General features: G+C 45.5%; 1 protein-coding gene across 1 annotated transcript; it reads left to right on the plus strand.

Moving 5' to 3' along the window:
- The first annotated feature begins 5,642 nt into the window (after nt 1-5,642).
- On the plus strand, nt 5,643-17,951 carry kcng2 (potassium voltage-gated channel, subfamily G, member 2). Its single transcript, XM_034544972.1, has 2 exons — nt 5,643-6,552; nt 16,793-17,951. The coding sequence occupies exons 1-2, from the start codon at nt 5,761-5,763 to the stop codon at nt 17,618-17,620; spliced, it is 1,620 nt and encodes a 539-aa protein (XP_034400863.1). The 5' UTR covers nt 5,643-5,760; the 3' UTR covers nt 17,621-17,951.
- The last annotated feature ends 773 nt before the right edge of the window (nt 17,952-18,724 follow it).

Raw genomic sequence — 18,724 nt, forward strand, 5'->3', positions numbered from 1 at the left:
ATGAGCAAAGTATTCCAGAATTAAAATGCGGAGTCTATATTTAATAAAAATAACGTTCAGCTCAGTTTCAGCAATATCTGGTCTTATGTCACTGAGAAACTTTTTATTTTTTTATTTTTTATTTTTTTTATATAAGCAGAATTTGGTGCCACGTTAAGGAATACAATGAGGATACAGAAAAGAAAAACATAATTAGGGTCCATGCGTATCCCATAACCCCCCCCCCCCCCCCCCCCCCCCACACTCCCCCCCCGCCCCCCCTGACGCGGTCGGGTTGGACTTGAAGCCTGCGCGTTTTTCCCATAGACGCAGTTGAGCGCAGCGCACCGCGGAGCGCGCAGCTCCGGAGGCACTTCAGTCAGAGAGCGGTGTGTGACCACCATCAGTCTTTCAGTTGCCTCACACACACACACACACGCGCGCACACACACACACGCACACAACACACGCGCACCACAATCTGCTCCGCAACATCTGCCACGTCGTCCCCGATGGAGAGCGCAGCGGTCGGACGGAGTGCGCGTTGAACGTGGAGCAACGCGCGTCCTGTCCGTCCGCCCGCTTGCCGGCTCCCGTGGACCGGGTCGGTGTTTCGGGGGCTGCGCGGTGAACACCCCGGGCGGTTAAGCCGTGAAAGAACATCAACTCCGCGGAGGGTTTGAGCCCCAGAACATCTGCGTGGAAAACTTACAGGCATGCAGCCGCCGCGGCCGCGGCCGCCGCCGCCGCACGTAGTGGGCTGCGAACGTGCACGAGCCAGCTGGAACACATGGACACGAGCTCAGCTGCACACTGGGTGAGTCTGGCAGTGAGGATTTGTGTTTTAGTTTTATTTGTTTATTTATTTATAGTCACGTTACTGGTTTCAATAACCCCACAAATGGGTCGAAATGGTCAAACACTTATCAGATGTTGATCTGTTAATGCAGAAGCAGCATATCTTTATACACGTGACAAACTTCTTCCATGTATTCCCCCACTGGTTTCCCTCTAGGGGGGTCCGTGAAGGGGCCACACAAGCTAATCATTCTCAAGTATTGACTCCTTGTTGTCCTCACAGTATTTGTTATTCACTACAATAATAATTCTCGAGTGCGTCCAGACGTGTTGTATTAAATCCATCTCCTCATGGGATATCATTACCCTTTTCCTCTGGGGGGGTGCGGGGGGCTGATCACTCACATTTAAGGGATTCCCTTAAGCATTCCCGTTGTGCTGCTTCCAGACGGAAAAAACCCATAAACCTCTTCAAAGCATTGTCCATCAATAACATGGATTTACCTGTCAGCATTTAAGTAGAGGAGTTTCACCTTCATTAGATGAGAGGCTTTTTATTAACCTCGTATGGATTGTCTATACAAACATGCCCCCCCTCCCCCACACCTTTCATTAACCTGTTGATATGTGGAGACGGATGCTCTCCTTCACAGTGAATCAGGGCCAAAGCGCTGCACCGGTGGGCCCTTGAAACAAGAGAGGACGAGCTAATGACAACATGGCAGTCTGTTCTCTCTCTGTGTGTGCGTGTGTGTGTGTGTGTGTGTGTGTGTCATTTTCGACCCTGCGACCAAACACTTCAGCAACTCATTTCTCTAATTAGCCCTCCTGAAGGTGAGCGGATGGGGAAGCGGCACGATGACTTCAGATGGAAAGACACCGCTGCACTCGCTGTTGTTTGTTTGTTTGTTTGTTGCAGAGACACACACACATATGAATGTAAGAGAGAGAAAAGAGGAGCTAGAGAGTGCAGAGGGAGGGCAGGTGTGTCACATTCTTTGCGTGTTTGTCTTTCAGGCTGTGTTGTTGTTTAGTTTTTACCCCGTATTCGGGCTCCAAACTCTGTGTCCTAATAACCGTGCTTCTTCCGCGCAAACATCACATCCTCTTTCCGCTCTCACGGCTCGACATCGAATAGACGCTTTTGCCCCCCAGCAATTTTATTCAACCCGTTATCTCCTCCTCCCTGTCGGCTGTCGGGCTCCGAGCGCACGTTTAATTCTTCAATTTGAAGGGCTGTCACGGTACTTCTGGAGGTTATGAACTGGGTGTTGTGTGGGAGAGAGAGAGAGACTACGCAAGTACGGATGGTTTTGGTACGCCGTCGCCGTAGTTTTGAAGCTATCGGCCGTGAGGATGTCGGCCTTCTGCGTGCAAACTATTTTCCTTTTCAACCCCGCAGCTTTTCCTCCGCGAAGAGCCGCCTCACAACTCGGTCTGTGGGCTATCTTGAGCAACCGGGTCAAGATTTCTGGAGAAAAAAAAAGACACCGTTTTTCAGAGCTATTTTTATGAGCACTTTGTGCACCACGGAGCCGACTGCCACATTTAGGCAGACGGCACCACGACCCATATCACCGAAACATATTCATGCAACTCACAGCAACAACAGGCTGGATTGATATAAAATAGAATGAGGAAAAAAATCATGTGTTTTTGATTTTGGGACTTTGTGGTATAGAAAGACTTTTCGACTTGGATCGACCCGATTAGCCCATTTAAGATTCACGATGTTTTGCCCTTTTGTTATTATGAACATTGTGAGCTGAATCTGTAATAAAGCATCTCTTTCATGACACAAACCCCCCAGCTGGTCAACAGAACCATCACTTCCTGTGACTCAGAATCTGAAAGGTGCTCTCCATCTCTGGGCCCCTCAGACTCTTACGCATGCGATTATGTTGTGAGAAGCACTCCCTCCGTGATTATGATTATTGCAGATGGAGAGAGACGTTTTGCGTCACTGCAGATCGTGAAATCGCTTTCTCTCTCTCTCTCTCTCTCTCCATCGGGCTGATTGCCGCGCTGCTCGATCGTCCGCACGCCGTCGAGCACCGAGTGACGAAAAGACGCTCTGAGGAGGACCATCGGTCTGAATTAGGAGCCGGTTCAGGTGACAGTTCAAGATCTCCGTGTCACACGGATAAAGACTAGAGTGGATGTGTCAGTGATGCACGAATTGCAGATTTATGCAAAGAGGCATTTAAATGATGTTTGCATGAGCAAACAGGTGGTTCCTGATAAAAGAAAAGAATCCACCTTGGAAGTATTTCTGAAAAGCATTGGGTTTTTGTTTTTTTTGGGCGCCTTTGTCACAAATCCAGCGTCTGAAACACACGTGAGGCGTTCAGGGTCACAGGTCTCTGGCAGGAAATTGTGTGTTGAGGGTGAGAGGAAACATGACCTAATCCGCTTCACTTACCCCCGCCTAATGAGGATGAGAGGGACGTAAAGTACTTGAACTGGTAGCATCCTTTTTTTACTCAAAATCCATCTTAAGTAAAGTGTTGCATTAGCGGCCTGGTTTATTAAATTAGAAGAAGATAAAAGACAAATAAAGGCTCTTGAGGCTCACAAGATTAGTAAAGGGGTACGAACCGATGCTTTCTTTATGGAGAAACACCGGTTACTTCTACCGCTTGTAATCCTTCAAATGAAAAATTGCACTTTGGTTGAACTTTAAAGTCCTCACTAAAGTTATAACCTGTGATGTGGATCAAAGTAGACACCGCTTCTTTACCCGGGGGCCAAAAAACATTGGGAATCCCTGCACCGCATCGTCAAAGAGCTAACGTTCAGCAACATTATTTACCTACGATATGCAAAGCGGAATTAGTGAGATTGAAAGAGTCCGCTTGCGTTTTTTACTCTACAGACAGCGTTTGATTGACATCTTCCTTAAAGCGTTGTTCATACTCAAGCTCCGCCTCCGCAGACGGCGCTCGAGCGTTTAAACTCTACGCCGGAGGGCGTAGAAAACAACGTGGAAATAAATCACATTTACTAGAATTAAGATTCATAAGACCACCTGTTTCTTAAGCATTTAAAAGCGATTCGGTCTTCTGTTTTTTTTATCGGTGAACTATTTGTGACGATCACATTCATAAAAACGTAATTAGAGTCCACGCGTATCTCGTAACAGATCGACCACCGATGTAGCGTCGCACTCCTCCGACATCGTCGGATCGATCACACCAGATGTGTCGTCTTTTTTGTTTTACATGTTCTTCTTCATAGTCAGAACATTTTGCCTCTATATTACCCACAATGCAACGCACCACCTGTAGTTATGTGTCCAGTCTTATGCTAAAGCTAAGCTAACCATCTACTGGCTGGAGTTTAGATATTCTTGTCTAAATCTCAGCGAGTGAAGTGAAGAAGCAAAACTGACCTAAATGTACCTTTTTAGACCACGACCCTGCTGCTGGTGCCTTAATCCTGCGATTTATAAATATAAAATTCCCATGAATGACATGTCGCTTCTCCGTGCAGCTCCTCTTATATAACTTTCATTTTTTGTGCTCCTGGAAGCCACCCCTGGGTGCAGTGTCACGCTCAATAAACTGCTCCCCGTCAGAAGCACTTTGCCGAGTCGCCGTTAGAGATGCATCTCTCCCACAACCCCCCCCCCCCCCCCCACCACCACCACCACCACCCCACCACCACCCCCTCCAGCCGAGAAAGCGGCCTAAAAGATTATTGGCTACACAATAGAAGAGCGATAGCCCGAGGGGGTCCCGCTCCTAATTTGTTGTGATGATGTGCCCGACCTCCCTGCATCAGCTCCACCACCGCCTTCGGGTCCGGCACAGTCATCCTCGGTGAGAGCGCTGGCCTGTTGCTGCAGCCATGTGTGGTGAATGTAACAAGAGGCGCAGCTTGTCGAGACAGCGTGGCTTCAGAGATGCAAAATTGAATGGAAATAGCTTCTTTTCTTCTTCTTTTTTTTTTTTTTAGAAGATGTGAAAAGAGTCAATAACACACATGACATTTTATTGTTTGATCAGAAAGTGATGAGACTGGGCCGATTCGGGCAAAAAAAAAGGGAGGTTGGACATCACTGTCTTGTTAAAGACAGTGATGTCAGACTTAATCATCAGCTATTTTTTTTATTTTTCGCCCCAGTTGGTTTCACAAAACTCTAAATTGTCTTATTTCAGAGCCTACGGTGTTTGCAGTAAAAAGGGAAAAAAAACACATTATTAATTTCACAGCATTGGATTCAGGCTGCGACTTGACATCCATAGTTGCTTTTGTTGGATCTGTTGCAATTAGAGTCCAGAGAAAAGTGTTTTGACTTGTCGGCTGTCTGCACAATTATTTCTGTATTCAGTCCAACACAGGGAGTAGCAGGGAGTGAAAAAAAAACAATGATGTTAGGACTCTGTGGATCTCTTTCATCGAGTTTACTGATGTATTTTTTTCTTGAAATGGGTTTCCTCTCATATCCCGAAGATATGAAAACTATGCTCAAAGAATTTAAAACTTTGTACACGTTGCAGGACCACATCTCTGGGCATGAGTGTTCACGGGTTTGGTCGCCTCCATGAAGCGAATGCATGCACCAAATCGTCGGCGATTCAACTGGAATGTATTTAAATGCCGACCGGCATCGTGTCCAGGCCTTAAAAGAATGGCGAGACACAATAACCACACGAATGTGGATAACCATGACGCACGGTCCCAGTTTGGACGTCAGAAAAGGTATCAGAGGTTGTTCACCGACTGACGAGTACTTTGTTTGAGGCATTCGGCTTTTAGACCTTTCATAGACTTGTCCTGAAGGTTTGCTAGAGATAAAGAGCGAAAGACAGATAAAATAAAGTGTATAAAGACACAAAGACTTGTCTTTTTTTGTCCCACAGAGACATGCCGTGTCGCTGAATGGGTGACGAGCACCCAGTCACCTACCAGCCACGAACCCCTTGAAGCCACCGTCCCATCTCATCGTGCGGGACAGGGTCCCCCAGCAAAGTGGCAGTGATGTACCAGGAGGTGGCCTTCCTGGCTGGAAGCACCGAGCAGCAGTTCACCCCCTTCCACTTCAAGCAGGTGGAGAACCCGCAGGAGGTGGAAAGCAAGAAGGGTTTGTTCTACAAGCGAGCCCAGCTGCTGCCCCAGGCTCAGCCCCGCCAGCAGGACGGGGACGAGATCGACCTCGGTGACGGGGCGGCCGTCATCAACGTGGGGGGGATCAAGTACCGCATCCCCTGGTCCACGCTGGAGGAGTTCCCCCTGACGAGACTGGGCAAGCTGCGCGGCTGCAGCAGCGAGGCCGAGATCATGGACTTGTGCGACGACTACGACGTCAGCCGCAACGAGTACTTCTTCGACCGGAGCCCGTCGGCTTTCCGCACGATCGTCTCTTTCCTGGCGGCGGGGAAGCTGCGGCTGCTGAGGGAGATGTGCGCCCTGTCCTTCCAGGAGGAGCTGCTGTACTGGGGGGTGGAGGAGAACAACTTGGACTGGTGCTGCCTCAGGAAGCTGCGGCTCAGGCAGGAGGAGTACAAGGAGCTGCAGCGGTTGGAGGAGGAGGAGGAGGCCGAGCTCACCTCGCCGCAGTCCTGCGAGGAGAGCCTGCAGTCCCCCGGAGCAGGGCCGCAGGAAGACGCCCAAACGGGGGGCTGCATGCGAAGGCTTCGGGACATGGTGGAGAACCCCCACTCAGGCCTGCCGGGGAAGATCTTCGCCTGTCTGTCGGTGATATTTGTAGCCATCACCGCGGTGACGCTGTGCGTCAGCACCATGCCAGACCTCAGGGAGGAGGAGGAGAGGGTGAGTTCACGCCGTCTCTTCAACAATCAACTTCTGTAATTACTTTTGGCCTTGGCTCACAAAGTCATTTTAAATGATCCCCCCCCCCCCCCCAAAAAAAAGGCCAAAACTCATATCTGGTTCCACATATTTCATTTCTAGAAGTCCTGACGATTATTGGATTGGAATGATTCAACTCGGCAAAAAGCTGCAGAACTCAGCATCCTAATAATTTAACTACCATTCAAAAGAGTGGCGTTATAAATTAATAATTTTAGAAAGTATGATGATATGATGTGATATAAAAAAACGATGGCTCACCCAGAGTTGAACAGAACGCTCTCTGTGACGTCTAACAGCAAAAAAAAAATGCTCCAACCATCACTTGCTGAACATATTTCCATGATTTCACACATAACTATAAACGTAAGGAACCTCGCACGGAGGATTCCTTCTTTATTCCGAACAGCCTCGGAGGATGCGAGTGCTTTACAGCTGCTACAGTAGAATTGAGATTATGTTGATGCTGCAGCCCACATACAGAGTCTTCCTGTCTTCATTGTAAATCATTGTGACAGAGACACAGGCTGGAAGGCTCAGGGACACAGAAGCTGCTTCTCCCTTCACTTGAATACCAGATTCTTGCGTCGCTCTCCTCACTGTTCCTGCGGCACAAATGCTTTCAGAGGGAGATCCAAGTTCTAGGCAGTAATTGACATGGAAGAGGAAAACGGGCGATATTTATTTATATTCACAGATCTTTAAATGAATAGTCGGTGCTGGTTCTGTGTTTGCCGAATCCCACACATATTCTCCCCGTGCAGTTGATTTTATTCGACCTGCTTTCAAAAAAATGAATATGAAATGAGATCAAATGAATGCTCATTATTGTTATATGCCATGATGATTATGCAAAGTGTAGCCACGCAGTCCTAATCCATTTTTGAAAGAGTTTGCTTGCTGTCTGAGAGTTAGATGAGAATATCGATATAAATATTGTGTTAATAGAGCTAAGGCGCAGTTAGCGTAGCTTAGCATAAAGACTGTAAAGAATGGGAAATTGCTAAATCCGATAGCAGCAACTCTAAAGAGCTAATTTAACACGTTACATCTTATTTCTTTAGTCCACAAGGTTTTGGTGGGGAGTTTTATGCGTTGAACTATTTATTGGCAAACATGCGTTATCGTTCATTTGTCTGTTAAAGATGAACCCTTTAAAAAAGATTGAAATCATGTTCATCAACTTAAGTGAATCGAGCTCAACTGACTCTCTTGTTGATATTCAAGCTGCCACCATCCCATATTTATATAGACATCAATCTCACACAATCAGACTACAGAATACATTAAAAACGGTATTGTAGATAACAATTATTCAGTGGGAAGAATCAAAACAGGCTCAAATGAGGTAATGTAGAACCAAAACAAAGGAGGAAGAGATTGACAGGCAATTAATGGGGATTAATGATGATTGACGCTTCTGGTTGGCCTCGTCAAAGAGAAGCCAACGTTTGTGAGATTTGTCGCTCGGGTCCTTTTTTTTTTTGTGAAGAATAATCACGAAAAGTGCTTTAAAAGTCAGAGACAGGCTAGCTTTCATGTGTTTTAGTCCTTTGGCATGGCACGTTAAAAACGTACGGACGTGAGACCGGGAGCTTTTCATTTCAGTGACGGAAAGGAAGTCGCCGTATTCTCCAAAAACGTTGGGGGTATTTCTGTCATTTCAGTTTATCCCAAAATAATCCGAATCCTGATTTAAATCAAGCACTGTACAACGCTCGGAGCCTGTCAGGTTGAAATGTCTAAAATAAAGGACGATACTCGTGACTTCAAGCCTCTAATTACGTCTGACAGTGAGAGCGGAGCGCATCCACCTGTTGCTGCATTCAGCTTTCATCTCGATGGAAGAGAAGTGTTGCTGCCTCAGGCTTTTGTACCCGGTTACTACACAGGCTGCCAAAGTCTGTCACAAAGAAAGCGTTTTGAAGCCTCCGATGTTCTCCTCCTGAGCCGGTTCGTGTCCACCTTTTTTTTGCCTCGGAGGCTTCAAGAGAGCCTCAGCGATCCGTAGCCTCCGGAGCGTCTTCGCATCGCACTGATTCACCTCCTGAACGACATCAGCAGACCAGGGTGTGATTAAAGAAGAGCCCCGCAGCTTCTCCCTCTGTCAGAGATGTATCTTCATCAGCAGGCTGCGAGAGGGAGGGAGGGGGGGGTGTCAGCATGAAGTGCGTAAGCTTCAAAGGGAAAATCCATCAGGAAAACAAAGCGAGTAAAAGCTGAACAAAGACCAGCTTTGACGTCGTCTCATTTTATCTCCAATTAGGCGTCATCTGTCATTACACGCCCGTATGAAACCGCTTTATTTATTTGATTCAGGAGAGCAACAGGAGTGATTTATATGTTTCAAACTCTGGACGGCTTGAAAAGGTGTCATCGTGGCACCAATTAACCACCCGGAGGTGCCTGAGAAAGTGAGCCTCTCGCCTCCCCGCGAGGGAACATTAGCTCGGGGGTGGTTCATTAGAAGTGAGAACCCAAACTAAGTGGGCAAACCCCCCCCCCCCCCCCCCCCCCAAAAAAAAAAACCTGCAAGGGTTTATGGGTATAATGAGGTGGCTGTGTCATTCTCGGAACACCTACAATAACACAACGAAGGGAATCAAGCCGCAAGCCGCCGCTCATTTGCATAATTTGAACCGCCATAAACGCTGGTAAATAAAAACCAAAACAAAGCGCCACCCCCGAAAAAAGCCAAAATCTTCGCCGAGCAAAGCATCGAAGTGGCTTGACCCTTTGCATTCAGCTCAAATTGGTGAATTTCTTTTGCTAATTACCAGTCCGCCCACTCCCCCCCCCCCTTCCATCACAGACACTCCCCAATATCCATTAGTTTTGATAGCCAACCATTTACATCTGCACAGTAATGAAACTAATGAGGTATTAGTATTTTTTATGTTTCTGAGACCTCAGTTATGGCTCCGGTGTTCGGGCAGCATGAAGGAAGCAGCGCTTAGACCTCATTAGAATACTTTCAATAAAACGCATTGTGTTAAATCATTATTCATTTTATCCTAAACTGATTTCCTGGGCATTGGAAACAAGCTTTGGACACAATACATATTATCATTTTTTAAGGCTAATATGGCTAATATGTTACCAGATAAAACACATCCAGCAGATATGAAGCAACATTAGCATTCACTTGGAGTCCAGTGGCAAATTAAATCCAATATATATATATATATATATATATATATATAATTATGTCTCTTTAGCCTCTAAATACTCAGTTTAAAGAGACAACATATATAAGAAGTCATCTACTGGTTTGTCGGGTGCCATCGAGCCTCGCGCTGGGCCGTCGCCATCTTGTTTTTAGCTCCGAGAGGGTGGAGCTAACAACGACTGAAAGCTGAATGCGACATTTTTGGCCGACCAAAACTGTTAAGATTGTCTTTCATGAACTGAAGGGGTTACAGTTCTCCTATGAAAACACAGACGTGGGGGTCACGTTCTCGTAGACTTAAACACAATCTGGTCTTTGAGGCACTTCTGCGTGTGCCGCCAGACGAAAACAGTATAAAGTTACCGTTAGCTAAAAGAGGCTAAAACGTCAAACAACAGCAAACGGCTGCGGCTTCCACACACACACACACACACACACACAGACACACTCACACTCCAAAGCATCTTCATCATTTTTTTAATTTGCCAGTAAATGAAGTCATGGTTTGGAGCTCTCAATCGTGGACTCTGGCCTAAATGAAATTGCGCTGTGAAGCCGGCGAGCGATGCAACCTAAAACCCAGGAAGCGTCCATCTTCATGCACTTGGTCACTTGAGCCGCATAGGAGGGAGTTCGGGCAGAAAAAAAAGCTTTTTGAGGATCCTCCTGCAATGAAAAGCACTTAGCCAGGCCTTCTAATCTAATGTGGCTCTTTAAAAAAAAAGAAAAACATTTGGTGGCTAAGAAGCCTTTCTCCACCCGTCTCTTTCCCTCACACACAAAATACAAGAAGAAGTTATATTGCATTTGGCATTTCATGGCCGCTCTCTGCACTCTCAGGATGAATAGGGGATTAAACATCTCAAGTGTTTTGTTGATTTCTTCCTTCAGAATTGCTTAATCTGTCCACAGAAGCATCTTTGAAAGCTGCGATCTTGTTCCGTCGGCCTCCAGCTGTGGATTTAAAGCCTCTCGGTGCACTCCATTCTGATGTAAATCCCATGCAGCCACTTTTAAAAGTGTGCACCCTCACCCCGGAGCTCAGAGGGTCGTGGACGGGCTGGATGAGAAATGTGCGTCAGACTTTTAGTCGTATAGTTTCTGCTGAAAATAGGACGGTGAACATCGCTCATCCCTCCTGACTGTGAGCTTGACGTATTGCTGTTTGGTGCTCAGAAGTGTGCGATCCATCATGGCGGTGGTGATATGCTCATTCGGCGTTCGCGCAAAAAATTATTTCTTGGCGAGTCAAGAAGGGATTTTTATAGTTTTATCTTTAAGTGTAAAACTGTAAATTCCCCCGTGGGAACTTTGCCGTGTTTTATGCTATACGGGAGTTGTGCAAACCTCCAGTTGAACAATGTACAGAGAGTGGATGAGTACCAGCATATAAGGGAAAGAAAAAAAAATGGTTCTTTAAGCTGTTAATTTAAATATAGCACTTTGTGAGAAGCAAGAGAAGGCAATGTTAATTAAAATAGGCTCAGTCAAAGCTGCCCAACTGCACCGTATCATCAGTTCATCCAATAAAAATATTAATGCATTCGTCGATTTAAGTGCATAATGTGACCCTAACAATATAACACCAGAGACATCCAGCAAAAGAGTATAAAAAGGTTAAATAATGTATTTGTCCAGCCCTTCGGTTACAGCAGAACCAGGCTCCAGCTCTAATTGCTCCTCCCTGAGGAGCCGCGAGCTCACCAGCTGAACCGCCTCTCAGCAGCAGCATTGACTTTCTGAGGAAACTCTTCTCCTGTTACCAGTTTGCATTAGTAAACATTTACAGCTCGAGTAGTCCGTCTGCCGTCGGCTTGAAACGTTGTCTCGCAGTACTCGATATTTGGAATATATTCAAATATTTCTTCCGGCGGAACCACAAAGGAAGCACTTTGCTGTGAAGGATATCGACTGATGGTTCTCCGGGAAGACGAGGGAACCGTGCCATCGAATCAAAGTCCCACGAGACTGAGCTTTCATGTCAAATGCATATATATATATATATATATATATATATATGTGTGTGTGTGTATATATATATATATATATATATATATATATATATATATGTATATATGTGTGTGTGTGTGTATATATATATATATATATATATATATATATATGTATATATGTATATATGTGTGTGTGTGTGTATATATATATATATATATATATATATATATATATATACACACACACACACACATATATACATATATATATATATATATATATATATATATATATATATATATATATGTGTGTGTGTGTGTGTGTATATATATATATATATATATATATATATATATATATATATATATATATGCACTCCCTCTCTGTGGACTTGAGTTCATTAGTTATAGTAATGATTATTGTATATGTGAGAGAGCGAGAGCGATTTGTCAGGCAACAGCCGTAATCATCGATGGCATTATAGATTATGTTAGATAAGATGAAACTCAAATCACCCTCATGGGTAATAGTGGTTGTCACAGCGGTAGAGAACAGGGTATAAATAACAGTGTATGGCCATGCAGGGAGAAGACTCAGTGTTCCTGTGACTGCACAGTCAGCTATTCAGCTGTAACCGCCATCAGGCCTGCAGGCCTTGGTCAGAGCAGGTGGTTACAGGAGACGTGCACATGACACACGTTGTGTACATGAGTGTTGTTGGAAGAGCATGCATTGTAAAAGCTGCAAGGGATTGGGGATCGCATGGTTGGAAGATATTTCTGCTCAGCAAGCGTCCGCCCTCCCTAAAGAACCGACCGTAATAAATACATATTGACAAGCAACGAAACCGCTTGGGCCGAGATCGATGCCCACGTGTGTGTGTGTGTGTGTGTGTGTGTGTGTGTGTGTGAGTTATAGTGGTGTTTTCAGGCGATGGAAAAATAAATCCATTTCTGAAATGATTAGACATTTTGAACTCATGGCGCGGTGGTGGATTAGACTTCTTCTTCTTGCCAAAGACGATGTTTATTAGAGTGGCAGAGAAAGTAATCATGCTTATGTAATTATTGAATCTGTGGTTTGAGCAGAACAATTTGCCTGCTCGTCATAATTCTGCACACACACACACACACACACACACACACACACGCACACACACACACGTGCGTGAGTACTGGAGGAAAGTCACCAAACCGCCGCGGGGGGGCAGACAAGATGATATAATTTGGTCATTTTGAGAAATGATTAGACACACAGCAGGTTCGCTGAGCGCGTGGGAGCATCAGTCTTGTCTTGTTTTAATTTGTGTAAAACGACTCTTGATTTCCCTCAACCATTCTCCCGATTCGCCGTTCCCTCTTATCCCAGACGGTCATCGCAAAAGCCCAGCAGTCAACGTCGCAGACGTTAGATGTTCACTCTGAAGGAAAGTAGGTTCAAGGTTGTGGGAGAAGAATTGAGACGAGGATAGAAACATATTCTTGACTGGCAGTTTTTTTGACATGAGGTAGACAGACGTGAGGCCCTAATGGTTATTGAATACATAGTTAACTGTGTGTGTGTGTGTGTGTGTGTGTGTGTGTGTGTGAGAGATAGGGGGAGGAGTCTATCCCAGCATGCACTGTGTGAGTGACAGCATTTTTTTTTTCAGGGGCCTATAAAAAAGAAAAATATATATATTTAGCACGTTTCCAATCCCTTTTGGGACAGTCAATGAATGCCATACATTAATTCTGCCTGTGGAAATGAAACCTCTGTGAACGTAGTCGAGCGTATAGTGTGAACGCGTTCTTTGACTTTGCAGTCGTGCGCGTGCACAATTATCGCCTCGCATATCCAGAGGACGCTGGGTGAAAATAAGGAAAGTCACACCCGTAGTAAGTAATGCTGTATGTTCCCTGGTTTTCAAGTCATTTACATATTTATGACTTGCACACGTGTCACTCCGTATGTTTGCTCTCGGTGCTAAAAGGGGAAAGCCTAGACTGGTGTTTATTGTCCACACCTTCACACACCTGCCGTCTCTTCTCGCGCATAATGGAAATAGCACTTGCTTGACCTTTTTAAAAAAGCCAGAGGATTCACACGCAATCCCGTTATTGTTCTAGAAATGAGATTCCCCTATTTTTTTTTATTTTTTTTTTTGCAGAAGCTTATTAAAGATGGTTTCTGGAAGAGACGCGGAGGAGGGGTTGGGAGGGGGAGGGGGGGGGGGGGCGACTCAGACACTCGGAGAGCAGAGGCCCCAGTGAGGCGGATGAATAAACCCATTAAAAGCACGGTGGCTGTGCCGAGGCTGTGAACCGGCTCGCCACTTGTTTGTTTTTTGGGGGGGGGGGGGGAATCACACCCACTGCAACTTATCTGTGAGGGATCAGAGGCCTCCCTCATTGTCTGGTTCACATGCTCCTCTTCAACTGTGACGGGGTCATGACCCCCCCGATCTCCGAGACGGATAACTGTGAGCTTTTAATTTGATCCTAGCTACACCAGGAGAGGGAGAGCGTGCACTCAGCCGTGGAAACAATACAAATATGCTGGTCAGATACGAGGAAAAGAGAAGAAGGAAAAAAAAACAACCCACACAGACAGACTCCCCTTGTGGACGCAGAGGAGGTGTGAAACATACTGGTTGCCGTGTGGAAACCGATGGGCTCCTTACGGGTTTGGACAGGAGCACATTTATTTGTCTTGGCTTCAGCCTCGTTTTTATTTTTTCGGATTTGGGAATGACAGCATGTGGTTATGAGGGGGGATTTTTGCTCACTTTTTAATTTCTCCGCTGCGACTCCCAAGAGCTTCAGCAGCACTTTAATAAAAAAATTATAATATATATATGTGTGTATATTATTATTAAGGAAAACACTTTGCATGAGGACTCAAAGGTGGATTGATGACCCCGTCGTAAAGCGGATAACGGCTCGGCTGCTGACATTTATATAACTGAATGAAGAGGCTGTTTTACTGAATATAATGATATTCAAGTACTGTTCCCTCTATAATATATCCAGAATATAAAACATGTTTTAAAAAAATAATAATCTTTTACCTTTCTGGTCCAATTGGGCTTAAAATCCCCTCAAAGAGAAGCTGACAATCTGTCCTCTTAACCTCGCGCATATTTTTTTTTTATCACCTCACACTCCAAAATAAGAATATTTAGGCTTGTTCGCAGCTGGCCGGTTGAGCCCCGTCGCTCATTTGAATGTTAACCGCCTGTGGAGCCTTTCTGACGTGACTCTGCTTTTACTCCTCGGTGAGCCGGCGGTGTAAATGAACTTCCTCCGAGCCGGAGGCGGATGCAAACAGGCCTCGATTACTACTGTGGTCGCTCCAACGCAATGACATTGTGATGGGAATGATTAGAATCTCTTCTATCGTCATTGACACGTGGTATAAATACGTGTTTTAATCCCAGAGTTAAATGCTAATAAGTTTCCATAAATTGTGATTCTGGCGTTCAGTAGATATTACATTTCATCCTCTGGGGTCCATGAATGTGTGAAGCAACGTGAAGGTCGCGGTGGTCACCAAGGTCAGTTGGATTCATCCTCTGGGGAGCGCGCGTGTTTTGTACAAAGTGGTAATTCATGTGATTGTGGAGATATTTTAGTCTGGACCCCAGAGGCGGACCAACCCGACCGGCTAATCACCGTTCAGAAAGCTAGAATCAGAAACAATAATCTCTCCGCAGCTTCAAGACGAGGGCTGATGGAGAGACGTCGAGCTGTACACATGTTGTCTTTCTTATTAGATTATGTGTGTTTTTGTTTTGTTTTTTTAAATCTGATTTACAATGCAAAAAAACTGCAAGTTCTCATGCTTTTTTCCCAATCATAAATTGGTAAGTAATGCAGTAGCAAAGTAGCATTTGGATATTCACCTTCAAAGGGGTGTGCTCGAACCAGCGGCATCCGTCAGAAGGGCCGACGTGCTGCTGTGGTTAACCAGCTGTCGGTGGAACCAGCTGTTCAGTTTGACACCGCAGCACTAAAGCGCTAAAGCGCATGGATCCATACCACTTTTGATCACCAAGACTACTTTTCCCAAATCCATATCGCAGGGTTTAATTGCTGCCGCTGTGCAACTCCAGCTGTGTGCCGACGTGCGTGAACTACATGGTCCTTAATGGGTTTAGCAAGGTTTTTTTTTTTTTTAAAGCTCTGTTAGGCAAAAAAAAAAACATGCTATATGAAAAATGCACGAGGCTCAAGACTTCTTTTCTTTGAGGCCGGTCGGTTGGAATGACGTCTCCATGGCAGCGGAGCTGTTGACTCAGCACACACAGTCACGTTCACACCTGGAGATGATCTTTACAACCAAAGTGTGCGTTCGTGTCCCTGTTGGCTCCTGAATGTCATCCTATGTTCATGTTGTTCATCTATTTCTCAGCATTACACAACATTTACAACAAAAAAAAAGGTTTTTTTTTTTCTGCATCGCTCCACACATTCTCATATTCTAGTTAATCCGCACACAACTGCTACAATTAAAGCAAAGAATAATTTCTTTGTAATTAATAACACTTAATTAAATGCAGAAAAACCAAAAAGCACACACTTATTTTTTTTCTTCTTCCTCCAGGGGTTTGACTTTGACTTAATAACCAAGTAATCTCTTATAATTATATTTTCAAATATTTATGAACCCTATTTCAGCAGTCTTGAAGAAGAAAAAAATAGATTATCATGAAAAGAGGGCATATATTTCATCAGCGGTAGCTTTTAGACTTTTTACACTTAATTACTTTCATTGTCAGCAGATCTTAGCGTTACAAAATCACATAATCAAAGCCTTTTGTTTTACACTTCACGAATCTTTCGGCGCCTTTTCTTCCACGTTTTGGTTCGGCGTCACCTTTTTGTCTCGAGATCAAAACCGCGTTGACGAACCCACCAATCAAAACAGCGGCCTTTCGAAATAGATTCCTGACGACTGACTTCACGCTCCTCATCTGAGGCGCTATTCAACCTCGCACGCCGAAGGGGGGTGTTGGTGCTGTTTTGCAATGTAACAACAAAAAAAAGAAATTAATTAAAAGTGTCTTTTTAAAGTGTTTGTTTTTCTCCTCCTCCGCAGGGCGAGTGCTCCCAGAGGTGCTACAACATCTTCGTGCTGGAGACGGTGTGCGTCGCCTGGTTCTCCCTGGAGTTCACGCTGCGCTTCATCCAGACGCCGAGCAAGTGCACGTTCCTGCGAACGCCTCTCAACGTCATCGACGTGGTGGCCATCCTGCCCTACTACGTCACCCTCATCGTGGACTCTGTGTCGGTGGGAGGGAAATCCGCGGGCTCCGGGAACAACTACCTGGAGAAGGTGGGCTTGGTTCTCCGAGTCCTGCGAGCCCTGCGCATCTTTTACGTGATGAGGCTGGCCCGCCACTCCCTGGGCCTGCAGACGCTCGGCCTGACGGTGAGGCGCTGCACGCGGGAGTTCGGCCTGCTGCTGCTCTTCCTCTGCGTCGCCATGGCTCTCTTCTCCCCGCTGGTGTTCCTCGCCGAGAGCGAGCTGGGCGCCAAGCAGGAGTTCACCAGCATCCCCGGTAGCTACTGGTGGGCCGTCATCTCCATGACGACGGTGGGCTACGGCGACATGGTGCCCAGGAGCATCCCCGGCCAGGTGGTGGCGCTCAGCAGCATCCTGAGCGGCATCCTCCTCATGGCCTTCCCCGTCACGTCCATCTTTCACACCTTCTCGCGCTCGTACCTGGAGCTGAAGGAGGAGCAGATCCGGGCGCTGAGGCAGAAGCCGGACTCGCAGGACAGCACCAAGTCGCAGAACAGCGAGGACTCTCAGGAGACGGACAGCTACCACGGCGTCGCGGAGGCCGCGGCCACGTCCATGCGGCGGAGGAAGTCCATGGCCGCTCGCAGGGCCGCTGAGATTAAAGCGGCCATGAAAAGTTAGCCGGACTCCGCTCGTCTGCCTGCGTTCGAGTGGCGGGACGTCCGAAAAGCTGCAGGACCGAGAGGAGATGTCCTCCTTCTGGAGATGGAGGTCTCGGCGTGAAGCGCTTGTGCACCGAGTCTCTCAAGTTTTACAGAGGAAGCTGCAGAATTGAGATAGAATTCAAGTCCATTAAAGAACCAGTCAGGGCAGACAGGATTCTCACTGACTTGAGGTCAGTCTGACGCCACAAAAACATCCACAAGTTGTTTTTCAGACCTCACATTTATGAATAATGTTCCTCGTGTAGCTGCATTTGAGAGGATTGTCTGAAATAAAGGTGTTTGCTGAGACGTGAGACGAAGCAGTTTGTTATCGATGTGCAACAAGCAAACGCACGACACAAAACTTAATTAATTTGACACTCGCGTCTCCCATTTTAATATCTGGTTCCAACGCCGGTGCTTTAAAAAAATAATAGTTTCAGGGAATAAATAGGCTTGTTCGCTTTTATCAAGGTTTCAGCAAAGTTTGAGTTGTTACTTGTTAAAAAAATGACTTACGCATATATCTGTTCATGCACCATTTTGGTGAGCAGCAACTGCACATTGCTATAAAAGTCAAATGTTACACCTGCAATGAACTGTAAGAAATGGGCCTCGTGAGAGTCCACAGAAGTTTTTTTTTTTGCTTGCTGCTTATGATTCAATATCCCAAAGAATTATTTTAATTTTTTTAACGATCCTCTAAACAAATCTGGAAGGTTTGTGCATGTTTCGTTATAGTTATAGACACTAATTTATATATATTATAAGCGATGACTCTGTATCCTTGATATCAACAAGCACTAGTTAGAGCCACTGTGTCTTTTTTTGAGAGATGGATGTGGGTGCCGCCCATTTTGGGGTTAATTTAAATAAAATTCTTAAATATTAAAAATATCCGGTGAGAGAAGCACACTTGCAAATATGTGTAATCCCAGTTGGATTTTCTTTATAAAAAAGTCTGACTGAAAACAAAAGACCCCAAAAAGCTTACGTCTAAAAATATGTCAGATAATGAATCATTCTAATAATAATGTCTTACATGATTTCCTCAAATAATTGCAATTAAAGCACTTAATCT

The sequence above is a fragment of the Cyclopterus lumpus genome, chromosome 11 (genome assembly GCF_009769545.1).
Source record: "Cyclopterus lumpus isolate fCycLum1 chromosome 11, fCycLum1.pri, whole genome shotgun sequence".
Classification (NCBI taxonomy): Eukaryota; Metazoa; Chordata; class Actinopteri; order Perciformes; family Cyclopteridae; genus Cyclopterus; species Cyclopterus lumpus.

What these genes read in the sequence shown, in the direction of transcription:
- kcng2 (XM_034544972.1), top strand. Translation starts at nt 5,761, where the DNA reads ATGTACCAGGAGGTGGCCTTCCTGGCTGGAAGCACCGAGCAGCAGTTC. An exon ending in TCAGGGAGGAGGAGGAGAGG is followed by an intron (nt 6,553 to 16,792) that starts GTGAGTTCACGC and finishes CCTCCTCCGCAG; the next exon opens with GGCGAGTGCTCCCAGAGGTG.